Source organism: Lithobates pipiens, unplaced genomic scaffold (genome assembly GCF_037356315.1).
Source record: "Lithobates pipiens isolate NorthernLeopardFrog02 unplaced genomic scaffold, aLitPip1_a1.2 Scaffold_16, whole genome shotgun sequence".
Classification (NCBI taxonomy): domain Eukaryota; kingdom Metazoa; phylum Chordata; class Amphibia; order Anura; family Ranidae; genus Lithobates; species Lithobates pipiens.
This window is the reverse complement of record NW_027507748.1, coordinates 411113975-411126694: the sequence shown is the minus strand read 5'-3', so window position 1 is coordinate 411126694 and position 12720 is coordinate 411113975. Positions and strand designations below refer to the sequence as shown.

At 42.1% G+C, this 12720-nt stretch overlaps 1 protein-coding gene across 1 annotated transcript in view; it reads right to left on the bottom strand.

Moving 5' to 3' along the window:
• The window catches only part of IFT57 (intraflagellar transport 57), a 28986-nt gene continuing 16266 nt past the window's right edge, over window positions 1–12720 (bottom strand). Inside the window, exons 6-12 of the mRNA XM_077482444.1 lie at window positions 10445–10516; window positions 9831–9953; window positions 7576–7647; window positions 4158–4289; window positions 2234–2296; window positions 1050–1116; window positions 1–362 (exon numbers count right to left, since the gene is read on the bottom strand). Of these exons, the coding sequence (XP_077338570.1) occupies window positions 187–362; window positions 1050–1116; window positions 2234–2296; window positions 4158–4289; window positions 7576–7647; window positions 9831–9953; window positions 10445–10516 (705 nt within the window). The 3' untranslated portion in view covers window positions 1–186. The remainder of the gene's footprint in view (window positions 363–1049; window positions 1117–2233; window positions 2297–4157; window positions 4290–7575; window positions 7648–9830; window positions 9954–10444; window positions 10517–12720) is intronic.

Here is a 12720-nt window from a genome sequence, read left to right as displayed (position 1 = left end):
TTCATTCTTGTATGTCTGTATACAGCTACTACTAATTTATTAAACATATGAAAGATATTTATTAACATACAATCAAAACAACAAAGTTTACAAAAATTTAAATAAATATATGCCAAATCATAAAAAAAAAAATCAAACCTGTTAAAAATACAAAAAAAGGACATCAGGCCACAAGTGTTCTGTAGTTTAATAGTCTATAGACGAGTCTGGAATGTTTGTGGCATGCATGTCTCTGGTCATGTTTGATTTCTCTTTCAGTTTGGACTGAAGCAGAGTATGTTCTACTACACCAATCCTGATATCCATCTGTACAATCTCTTGTTTTAGCTTGTTTAATCCTTGCTTCATCTTCACCAGTGGAGCTGAAATACAAATAACAACCTGCATTGACAGTATGTAAAGAACCATCTTTAATTAAAAAAAACAAAAGTCTTAATATATTTGCAGACAAAAGTGCTATAAATTTCCAAATGATGCATTGACAAAGCAAGGTTGCCATATTGCATAATAATGTACAGACCTGAATTCCACGACTTCAATGTACTAGCAATAGCTGAAGTTGGGAAAAATGGTGCACATGAATGACTGTCTGGTGCGAATGTGGAAACTGGCCATCAAGTCATTTTTCTGCCTTTAATGCATGTTATATCATTCCTCCCTCCACTCCTTATCAATATGCTGATATTTTTTAAGAAAACCTTTCCATTTTCATTACATAGCTTATTTTAGACCCAGAGGTGTCATGACTGGGTCTCAATGCAATGCAGGCAGATCATGGCTGGTGGAAGGAGCCAGTAAAGTGCTGTAAAAAGGCAAAAAAAAAAAAAAAGGAAAAAAAAAAGGAAAAAAAAGGAAAACTAAAAAAAAAAAGTTTCATTAAGGAATAAACAACACTAAGTGTTGTTTATTGGAAACTCCAATCAAATGTGACCAAATTCACCTTTTTCATGGGCTGAATTATAATTTCAAGCAAAAGATTATTTAACAAAATCAAATCTATGATCCATTGTTTGGTTCTGTGTAGAACATTACCAAGTTTTGGTACTTACCGCCATCAGTGATACTACTTCCCTTTTCTTCAATTTCCTGCTTAACTTTTTCTAGCTCTTCAGTAACCTAAAAAGAAACACATCTTTTGTAAGATGAGTGGTCATAAAAGATAAGCTTTAGAAGAGCCTTTTATGACCACTCTTTCGTGTTTTTTCTCCTTAATGCATCCTATGCATTAAGGTGAAAAAACATCTTGCTGTCATAGGTCCCCCAGCCCCCCCCCCCTCGTTTTACTTACCTGAGCCCGTTTATCTACTGTGCACGTCCCCCAACATCCTCTTCTCCACTGAGTCTGGCCCTTGATTGGATAGATTGATAGCAGAGCAGCCATTGGCTCGCGCTGCTGCCAATCCCATCCAATGATGCGGGGGGGGGGGGGGGGCGGGACAGAGTCATACACTTGGTATCTATGGACAACAACTGTATGACAAGGGAGCGCGCCCGCAAGCTAACCCCCTCAGGAAAGTTTCCCAGAGGGGGTTAGCTTTAGTGGGGAGGAGCCGAGACAGCCGCCGTGGGACCCCAGAACAACAGGATTGGGGCTACTCAGTGCAAAACTAACTGCACAGTGGAGGTAAGTATAAAATATATATTTTTCTTTTTTAATAACAAACATCAAACCTATAGAACCCCTTTAAGCCTAGTACACATGGGCCAAATGTGTATTCCGCATCAGCCGGTTCAATAGAAACTGTCCAACATTCAGACCGTGTGTACTGGAGTCGGGTGCAAAAGCTGCATAAAATACATCCCGCTTGAACTGATATTTCACACGGGACAGGATTGGTGCTCCACTGCCATAGCCCAACCAACCTCAGATATAAAGTGTTGTAAAAAACGCTTTGAATGTCTGTTGTCAGAGTGAGCTCTGTGTAGTAAAAGTCCATCCTGGTGGGAAGACTACAATGGCCATTGTGTATGACAACATGTTATCTGAAGAAAGGGTGGAGTCTCCCACATTCTCCATGCTTCTGACTGCAAGTCTTCTAAGAACAGATTTTTAATCCCACAAACTGCAAAAATTGGCAATGGAAGTGTTTTACGGACTTGCCAGTATATCAATTGGAGTTCTTCTTCAAGAGTCAAATAGAAGGACATATAAATGAAATTATGAAAAGGTATGAGAGTTTTTGAATGGCTGTAAATTACATTAAGGTAAAAATATAATATTCCAGTGCTTTACCTCAGACAGAATTCGTGTCTTCTCTGTTACTTTGGTTGTTAATTGCTGATATTGTTCTTTTAGCTAAAAATAAAAAAACATAAAAAGCGCATTTATACCGCGTTCACACTTAAGCATTTTTTAGTTCATTTTCAGTTTTGCAGAAACACGCTACAGTCCAATTAGCATGGTTTCCTATGGGTCATGTTCACATCTGTGCATTTTATGGAAATGGCCAGGGTCTTTTTTTCTGGTTTTTGGTTCCTTGGACTTCAATGAATCAAAAAATGTGTATTGAAAAACGCAAAATGCACCTGGAATATGCAAACTGAAACCTGCATAGGTGTGAACCAGGCCTTAAGGTCTGCCCTTAAAATAGACTTGGTACACTGCACTATTTTTTGTTGAAATGCCCTTGATCTAATATAATTAATTGACATCAGAAGTAAAATGATTACTTGGTGTAAAATATGCTTCATCTGCTTACTCTAGCAATTTACTGACCCCCTACTGCTTCCCGGGGAAAGAAAAAGGCAAAACATTTGGGACTGTGCCCAGAAGAAGCACATTTCATTTCAGGACAAGCATACCAGTCCAGGAATTCAGTTACAAAAACTGGAGAAAGTTAACTGCAGCAAAAAGGGAAGTAGTTGCCCTGTATGACCAATGATATCCCATAATTTACCCAAACAATAAAAACAGATTTTCTGTTACAATCAAAGGAGAAGTATAGCCAAAAGCCCACAACTTAAATTCCAAAAAAGTTATGATGCTGTGTAAAATCTACATATCAGCAACAAGTCTCAAAAAGATAGGGCAGGGCAACAAAAAAGCTGGCAATTAGGTAAGTATGACCTGGCTAACTGGGTTAAAATGATTGGGTAAAAAAAATAAAAAAAATAAATAAAAAGCATCTAAGACCCCATACCCACTGATTTTTTGCTTCAGATTTATCAAAATCATGTAGTGCAAGGGCCTGCTTGATTGCATACAAATTGAAACTCTTAGACCCCTTTCACACTGGGGCGTTTTTCAAGCGTTTTAGCGTTAAAAAAAGCGCCTGTAAAGCGCTTGAAAGAAGCCTCATCTGCAGTCCCAATGTGAAATGTCAGCGCCCGAAAAAACGCTCGTAAAGCGCCGCTTAAACTAGCAGCGCTTTACCAGCGTTTTTTGAGCGTTAATGGTGCGCTTTTAACCCCTGCTAGTGGCCAAATAAAGGGTTAAAAGTGCCCACAAAACGCTGCTGCCAGTAGCGTTTTTCAGGCGTTTTACAAGCGCTTCCCATTGATTTCAATGGGAAGGGGCGTTTTAGGAGCGTTGTATTCACCGCTCCAAAAGCGCTGCAAAGAAGCTGCTTGCAGGACTTTTTTTGACGCTCTGCCAGCGCAGCGCCTCAGTGTGAAAGCACTCGGGCTTTTACATTGGGATTGCAGTTGCAGCTTCTTTCAGGCGCTTTTTTTAACGCTAAAGCGCATGAAAAACGCCTGAAAAACGCCCCAGTGTGAAAGGGGTGTTAAGGTTTGACCTCATACTATATGGTTTTGGTAAATATGAAGACAAAAATCTGCAGAAAATCTATTAGTGTGTATGGGGCTTTAGAGTCAGAGTGTTTTGTGCATAAAGATATGCAGAAGCTCACCAATCAGTGAAAAGCTGTCTAAAAATTGTCGAATAATTTCAAAATAATGTTCCTCAACTTAAAATTGCAAAGTCACTAAATATATCATCATCTACAGTACATAATATCAAAAGATTCTGGGAATCTGGAGAAATCTGTGTGTGAAAGGGACAAGGTCGAAACACAATATTGGACACCTGTGATCTCTGGGCCTTCAGACGGCACTGCATTAAAAACAGACAAGATTCTGTGATAGACATCACTGCATGGGCTCAGGAATACTTCCAAAATTACTTTAGGATAAATATAATAAACTCAAAAGCTCACCTCACTTAGCTGGGCTTGTGCTGCTCGATACTCTTGAACCAGAGGATCCAGCTGGCTGTTAATATATTTCTCACGACTAGCCACTTTCTCCAAGGTCTTGCTGACCTCATTGTGAAGCTTGTCCAGATAACCCTGACAATGTATAAAAAATAGACATCATACTGAAAAGGCATAAAATGTTACAATTAACCACTGTCAGTGCTACAAAGAATAAATGTTTTCATGAACAAATATGCAAAAAAAAATGAAATACTCTTATTACTCATGCAAGCTACCTTGCCTCTAATTGTCAATTTACCAGTTTCTACATTTAAAGCGGAGGTCCACCCAAAAAAAAAAAAAAAAAAAAAAAAAAAAATTACATAAAAATGCTCCTAAAAATCTGAAAAAATTTACCAGAAATGGCTGTTAGACAGATCATCCTAATCTGCCACTTTCTCCTCTGCGGTGATCTTCATTCTTCTCCTCCTCCTCACGTTGTCTTCTGGGGAATGGGGTGTGTTCTGGGAACTGTGTGTGTCCCAGAACACAGCCGGCCATTCACAAAGCACCGCGCAAGTTCGAATGGCGGCGTCGAGACCCGATCCAATGGACGGATCGGCCTCGGGGGGCCGACATCGTGGGCACCCTGGACAGGTAAGTGTGCTTACTATAAGTCAGCAACTACAGTGTTTGTAGCTGCTAACTTTAAAAAAAATTTAAATAATTTCAGCTGGGCCTCCGCTTTAACACAATACCAAAAATATGAAGGCATGTATACATGTGAAAGTCCCACTAAAATTACTTTAAGGTAATAAGGTAAACAATGTCGTTATTCAAAAATATATGCTTACAGAATCTATATTATACTTTCCTTTTTTGAGGCATTTTACATATTAGGAAAAAGGTGAATTTGCTTCAGTTGAAATTGATAGCCAGGCTTTGCTAAACTTAGATGATGTGTCAACCTATGCATAGAAGGGAATAGGTAAAGGATCTTTTACCTGATAACCCATTACTTAGAAAGTAGAACTAGAATCATCGATTAGTTGGCCGATTATTGCTTTGATTAGGCCCCTTTTGCACTGCAGCGACTTGCTGCGATTTTGCCGCGATTTCAGGGAATGTAAACTTGAGGTCTATGAACCTCAACTTGCATCAAAGTCGGATCAAAGTAGTGCAGGGACTACTTTGAAGTTGGTACTTGAAGTTGTATAGATGTGAATGGTACTCATTGGAAATTATGGGGTACGACTTGTCATGCAACTTTGCAGTCCCAAGTCGCACTAGTGTGAAAGGGACCTAAATCAGATTAAAAAAGCCTTAAAAATAGTGTGGTGTATAATTTAGTTATTATGTAAAGTTTTTTTTTTTAAAAAGACAATTTATTCTTGACTATCTCTATGCAGTGGTAAATATAAATATATGGTGAGGGAACAAAATATCAAATCTACGCCAATAACAGGACAGAAGAGATATATAACCTAGCATTGCACCGATACTGGTATCGGTAGCAACAATAAGCATTTGCACTCGTGCAAATGCTACGATACTAAAACCAATACCTTTCTTGCGATTCTATTGACTTGCATTGACTTCTGCTAAATGAAGTCGCAACCCACAATGAAATCGGAGGTCAAAAACGCACTGATCTGTGGCTTTGAAATCGCACTGAAGTTTCAATTCCAAAGCCACAGAAGAACTGTTCTTCCTAATTATAAAGAAACATAATCATTTTTCATTAATTGCCATGACATTAAAAATAGGTATCAGTAATTCATATCGGGAGTACTTGAGGAAATGCGTCGTGCGCATGTGCAGGAATGATGTCTTTGCAGCTTTGCCGAATGACAACGGCGGAGCTGCGAGACCCACCGAGAAGATGGATGCGCCGGACTACAGGGGACAGTGGTGACTTCGCCGGCTCCTGTGTCAGGTAAGTGACACATAATGGGTGGAATGCTAATAGAATCCTTTACCTTGTGCATGTAGTGGGAAAAGGTTCACCAAACTTTCTCCCTTTCAGCAGCATAAATTCACATTATCTTTGTTCCCCTCTGCTCTGTTTACCAACAGGAAGTAAAAAAAAAAAAAAAAAAAAAATACCTGGTAATTCTAGGACCCTTTTCCGATGTAACAGTACTGGTTATTCGTCCAGCATTGCCACATGGGACAGGAAGATAGTCCTCATCAGCCCTGTGTAAACTCTAATGCCCCGCACACAAGATCGGAAATTCTGCCAGCAAAAGATTGAGAGCAGGTTCTCAATTTTTCAGTCGGAAAAAGTTCCGATCAGAAATTCTGATCGTCTGTACCAATTCCGTCGCGGAAAATTCCTACGCATGCTCTGAAACAATTCGACGCATGCTCTGAAGCATTGAACTTCATTTTCTCGGCTCGTCGTAATGTTGTACGTCACTGCATTCTTGACGGTCGAAAGTTCAGTGACCACGTGTATGCAAGCCAAGCTTGAGCGGAATTCCGTCGGAAAAACCATCCAAGTTTTTTCCGACAGAAGATCCGCTTATGTGTACGGGGCATAAGAAGTTGGTTGTGAGAATACGCAGGGCTTTCCTTTGACTCATGGAATCTGAAGCGAGTGGCAGGAGAGTGAGGAAAGGAGGAGAGTACATGCTGCTGGGGAGGGGGAACGATGCATGAGAAAAATAAAAAAGTTACTTTAAGCTAGCTTTTCTATTTAATTAATTACATGAAAGTCATTGACACTTAAAAAGTGAAGAAAATGGGCTTCTTTAAAATATTTTTGGTTACCAGCAGTTATAATGAGCAGTAAGAGAAACTAACATAGAACCCCTAGATCGGAATTAAAATTTTTATTTTCATTTAATCAAAAAATATTTATCCATTGGGGGGGATAAGGGCCACAAAGCACTGAATTCACCTGCAGGGTTTCTTTACAAATACACCAAACACAGATATGTGGCAGTAGGCTTTATTAACTGGCTTTTCTGTTTTATTGTAGGCTATTATTTCAAAAATGTTATATCGCACAGTTTTACTAACCTTTAATACTACTTCAGATGACAATAAAATCAAGTAATGATCAATGCAATTTACTTTACTTACTGCTTGATGAAGCATAATTTGATGAGCTGCATTATGAGTCTTAAAGCCTAATGGCAGCCAAAATCCAAAACAGAGAAATGAGCACAAGGGGCATAACTTACAGTTAGTAGGATGTGTCCCTTGTGCCGATTCCTCTCCTTTTAGTACAGTAATCCCCTTCCCAGCAATCTTCCAATGCATTGGGGGTTAATGCAACTAAGGGGCTGTCATAGGATCTCATCAAGAGAGCCCGACTATGTCACCGGAGGGGATAAATGAAACCTTTGAAATCAAAAGCGCAGATACAGAAACCAGACGTCTACTGTCAGTTGCCCCTACACAACAGCTGCTTTTAGTATTAGGCTTAGCTTACCTTTGTTTCCTTCAAGGATGTTTCAATTCCATTTTTGTGTTGGTGCATTTGATCAACATGTATCCTCCAATCCTAAAAAATAAACAAAATTGTTCTTGTTACAAGGTGGAATACATTATGTTTGATACATAAAATACTGTTCTTACTGCTAAAGCTTATGACGTCATAGTCACCACCTTAATATAAACTGAAAAACAAACTGAAAATGTTCTAAAGACCCCAAACATTGTACAGCAGACCATCCAAAAAAAAAAACAGTCCTTTTATATTACAGAGCATGAAGTGCAGTAAAATGAATTAATCCACAGCAGACAAAAAAAATCAGCTTCCATCATCAGCCTAATTCCTACAGTTAGGCCGCGTACACACGCGCGGACTGTTCGCCCAACCTTGTTCGGCAAACAGTTTCGGCAAACAGTCCGCTCAAAATTTGCATGAGCGGACTTGCCCACACACGAGCGGACTGTTTCAGCGAACTGTTTGCCAAACAGTTGGCTCAACTTTTGAAATGAACGGACTCGCCCACGTAAGGAGGAGGCAAATCCGCCCATTTCGAGCGCGTGTACAGGTAGGCGGGGCCCGCGAAGGAGACGTCGCGGGCTCCGCCGCCTGGAATGGGCTTAAAGGGGAACCCCAACCCCAACCCCAACCCATGTGACATATACCATGTGACCCCGCCCCATTGTCACTATATAAGTGACCGCACAGCGCGGCTCTGGCATTCCGGCCGGAGGGAGCAACGTGTCAACATCTCCTGGAGAAGAACAAGAAGAACAAGAAGAAGAACACGAACGGAAGTCGGCGGCGACAGCGGCGACAGAAGACCGGGCCACCGCCTGTAAAAGAGCTACAAGAAGGCGCGGTGGCCCGGCAGAAGAACCGAAGGCGGCGACAGAAGAACGGAAGGCAGCGGCGACAGAAGACCGGGCCACCGCCTGCAAAAGAGCTACAAGAAGGCGCGGTGGCCCGGCAGAAGAACCGAAGAGGGGGACAAGACCCCCGAAGTCGGGAGAAGAGGCCGGCAGCGGGGAGGAAGAAAGCCGGACTCCTCCGCTAGTAAAAGAGCTACACACAGATAGCGGAGGAGTCCGGCGAGAAGACCCCCGAAGACGGAAGACCCCCGGAGCTGTGCAATAAAATATTTTTTCCCCTGTGTTGTGTTTTTTTTTTGTACTTTATTTCACAGGTGAATGGGTAGGGGTACATTGTACCCCATACTCATTCACATAGGGTGGGGGGCCGGTATCCGGGGGCCCCCTTCTTAAAGGGGGCTCCCGGATTCCGATAAGCCCCCCGCCCGCAGACCCCGACAACCAACGGCCAGGGTTGTCGGGAAGAGGCCCTTGTCCTCATCAACATGGGGACAAGGTGCTTTGGGGTGGGGGGGCCGCGCGGCCCCCCCTTCCCCAAGGCACCCCCCCATGTTGAGGGCACGCGGCCTGGTACGGCTCAGGAGGGGGGGCGCGCTCGCTCGCCCCCCTTTCCTGGCCGGCCGGGTAGCGTGCTCGGACAAGGGTCTGGTGTGGACTTTGGGGGAACCCCCACGCCGATTTTTTTCGGCGTTGGGGTTCCCCTTTAAGCCCATTCCAGGCGGCGGAGCCCGCGACGTCTCCTTCGCGGGCCCCGCCTACCTGTACACGCGCTCGAAATGGGCGGACTTTCCGAGCGGGAACAGTCCGCTCATTTCGAAAGTACAGCGGACAGGCCCACACACGGGCGGACTGTTCGCTCAAACACAGTTTCAGCGGACAGTTTTTCGGAATTTCCGAAAGACTTTGTCCGTCCAACTGTCCGCTGAAACTGTCCGCTGAAAGCCCACACACGAGCGGACTGTCCGCCCAAACACTGTTCAGCGGACAAGGTTGGGCGAACAGTCCGCCCGTGTGTACGCGGCCTTAGGCTGCCCACACATACATGGATCCGTTTTTTTTACCAGCTAATCAACAAAAAAAACAAATGGTTTCCCCCATTCACACAAGCGAGGTAGAGGGAGAAACTCTCCCCATTGTGCTATTGTATTCTGACAGTAAAGAGTCTTTGGCTGTCAGACTACACTGAGCCACGCTGCAGCTAACAAACAAAGATTTTCCAACAAGCCCATTCATGAGTAGTTGATCATTAGATTGATTCTCACAAACAGGTTACAGTCCTTGATTTAAATTTAGCTGGTCCTTGCTGAACCAAACAAATTTCAATCCATCTATGGTCAGCTTTAGTTGATATGTGTATTACAAGTGACAAGAATAACAACTTACCTTATTATCAGTTCTCACTGTGACCTTCAGCTGTGAAAGTACTCGTTCCACTTCCAGGTACCACTCTGCTGCATCTGTTTTAGATTCCAAAATTTCCTCTGGTTTAGATGTTTCTCCAACATTCTAAAGACATGAAATTATTTTTTTTATGGATTTATTTACACCTGGTAGACACTCTCTTTAATAATTTATGCAGTTAAAAAGAAACAAATAATAAAATATCTTTCATGCAGCTTTTCACTTCTTAACTGCACAACTTATTGGCTTTAGCAACATTGTCCAATTATGTGCCGAGCGAAATCTGGAGGCGGTCTTTGATGGCTTTCTTCTGAAAATGCTAGTTGCCTAATCACTAAACTGAACCCATTGATGATTTTATATCAATTTCTAAAGATGGGAGTGTGTTGCTATGTAGATTTACTAGTTTTCTAATAACCAAAAAGTCAGGGGGGAATTTGTCTGCACACATCACTGAACCATCATGACCAATACTCATACTGAAGCATTTTTTTTTGTTCAGAAAAGCTAGTATTTTTTCCTGAATTTGTACTGTAATTTGTACTGCACTTATATTATGTGGTCAGTTGCAAACAACACGGTACTTGTGTACTTGCCTTTTTATTACTTTGTGCTTTCAGAATGTTTAAATCTACTAAGTGTTCCTCATCATTGTCAGATTCTTCTTCCTGGAAAAAAATAATAATAATAACATTAAATACTTGGATTCGGCTTTTGGATTCGAAATATAAAAAAATACGAAGGGTTATGCAATATGTGCAAATATATATATTGAAGCCTGACACATTATTATTATTATGCAAGATTTATATAGCGCCAACAGTTTACACGGTGCTTTACAAAATAAGGGCAGACAGTACAATTACAATACAATTTAAAGAGGAAGATAATCCCTGATGGGTTTTACTTCCTTCCTTCGCCCCTGCAAAGTAAAAGCATAATGTGCTAGTATGCATCACTTACTAGCACATTATGTGATACTCACCTGCAAATGAAGCCCGTGCCGTCCCTGCTGCAGGCCGCATCCATGTTTGCCCCTTTTCCTTCCAGGGCTGTGGACTCCGGCTCTGTGACTGGCCATAGCCACATGACATCACTCCCACGCATGCGCACTGAAGCTGCCAGTCATGGCACTCGCTTGTGAAGAAACGGCATGGGGGGCTGCTTCTTCACAGCGCACTGCGCTAATGACATCATCAGTGCAAAACACTGTAAATATCTCCTAAACGGCGCACATTTAGGAGATATTTACAGTACTTATAGGTAAACCTTATTATAGGCTTACTTATAGGCACAATTTCCACAGAGAGGTTTACAACCTCTTTAATACTGTAGGAATCAGAGGGCCCTGCTTGTTAGAGCTTACAATCTAAGAGGAATGTGAAGCATGTGTCCAAGCCTGACTGGCTTACACAGGCTGGCTGGCGAGACCCTGAAGGGACTGAGGTAGTCCACATGCGAACAGACTGGCATGCCTGAGCCAACCAAGTACCAGCCTGTATGTGAATAGACAGCAAGTCCAGTTTGGTGACTGAAGGAACCAGTTCAGTAAGGAGGCTGAGACTGGGGCAGTTCTGTTCTAAGCACAAATAGACAGAGCTGCATGACAAAATAGTCAGGAGGCTGGAATACATTTGTGTTTGCTGTAGCTTTTTAAATCACAATTAGTTTCTGTGTATAAACAGACAATGAGTTTGTTAGCTCTCACTTGGATGCACAGAGCAGACTGGATACTGAGCCATGGGGAGCAGAAAAGAATCGTCAAAAGACCTGCATAACAAGGCAATGGAACTTTATAAAGATGGAAAGGGATATCCAAAGCCTTGAATATGCCAGCCATTACTGTTCAATGACTTATTAAGAAGTGGAAAATTTGAGGATTTCTTAATACCAAGCCAAGGTAGACCAAGAAAGATTGCAGCCACAAGAAGAATTGTCCAGGATGCAAAGAAAATTCCACAGGTAACCTCAGGAGAAATACAGGCTGCTTTGCAAAAAGACAGTGTGGTTGTTTCAAGGAGCACAATACGGCGATACTTGAACAAAAATTAGCTGCCTTAAAGACGCCTTTACTGCTCCAATGCCACAAAAAAGCCCGATTACAATATGCCCGACAGCATCTTGATACGCCTCATAGCTTCTGGCACACTGTAATCTGGAGTGACAAGACGAAAAAAAGAGAGCTTTATGGTCACAACCATAAGTGCTATATTTGGAAAGGAAGAATACCATCCCCACTGAGAAGTATGGTGATGGCTCACTGATGTTTTGGGGATGTGTGTGCTCTAAAAAGGCACAGGGAATCTTGTGAAAATTGATGGCAAGAGAAAGGCAGCATGTTATCAGAAAACACTGGCAGACAATATGTATTCTTCTGCACCTAAGCTGCTCATGGGATGCTCTTGGACTTTCCAGCATGACAATGAATCTAAGCACAAGGCCAAGTTGACAGTGGTTACAGCAGAAAAGATGAAGGTTCTGGAGTGGCCATCACGGTCGCCTGACCTTAATATCATCGAGCCACTCAGGGGAGATCTCAGACATGCGGGTCATTAAAGACGACCAAAGACTTTGCATGCCCTGGGAGGCATTTTGCCAAGATAAATGGGCAGTATTACGACCTGCAAAAATCAGGGGCCTCATAGACAACTATTACAAAAAACTGCATGCTGTCATTGATGCTAAATGTGGCAATACACATTATTAAGAACTAAAAGTATGCAGACTTTCAAACAGGGGTCATTTCATTTGTTTATTTGTTGGCATGTTTTGTTTTATGATTGTGCCATTCTGTTATGACCTACAGTTGTATATGAATCCCATAAATCCCCTTTCACACATTAATGTCCACGGATGGCGGATGAGAGGTCCG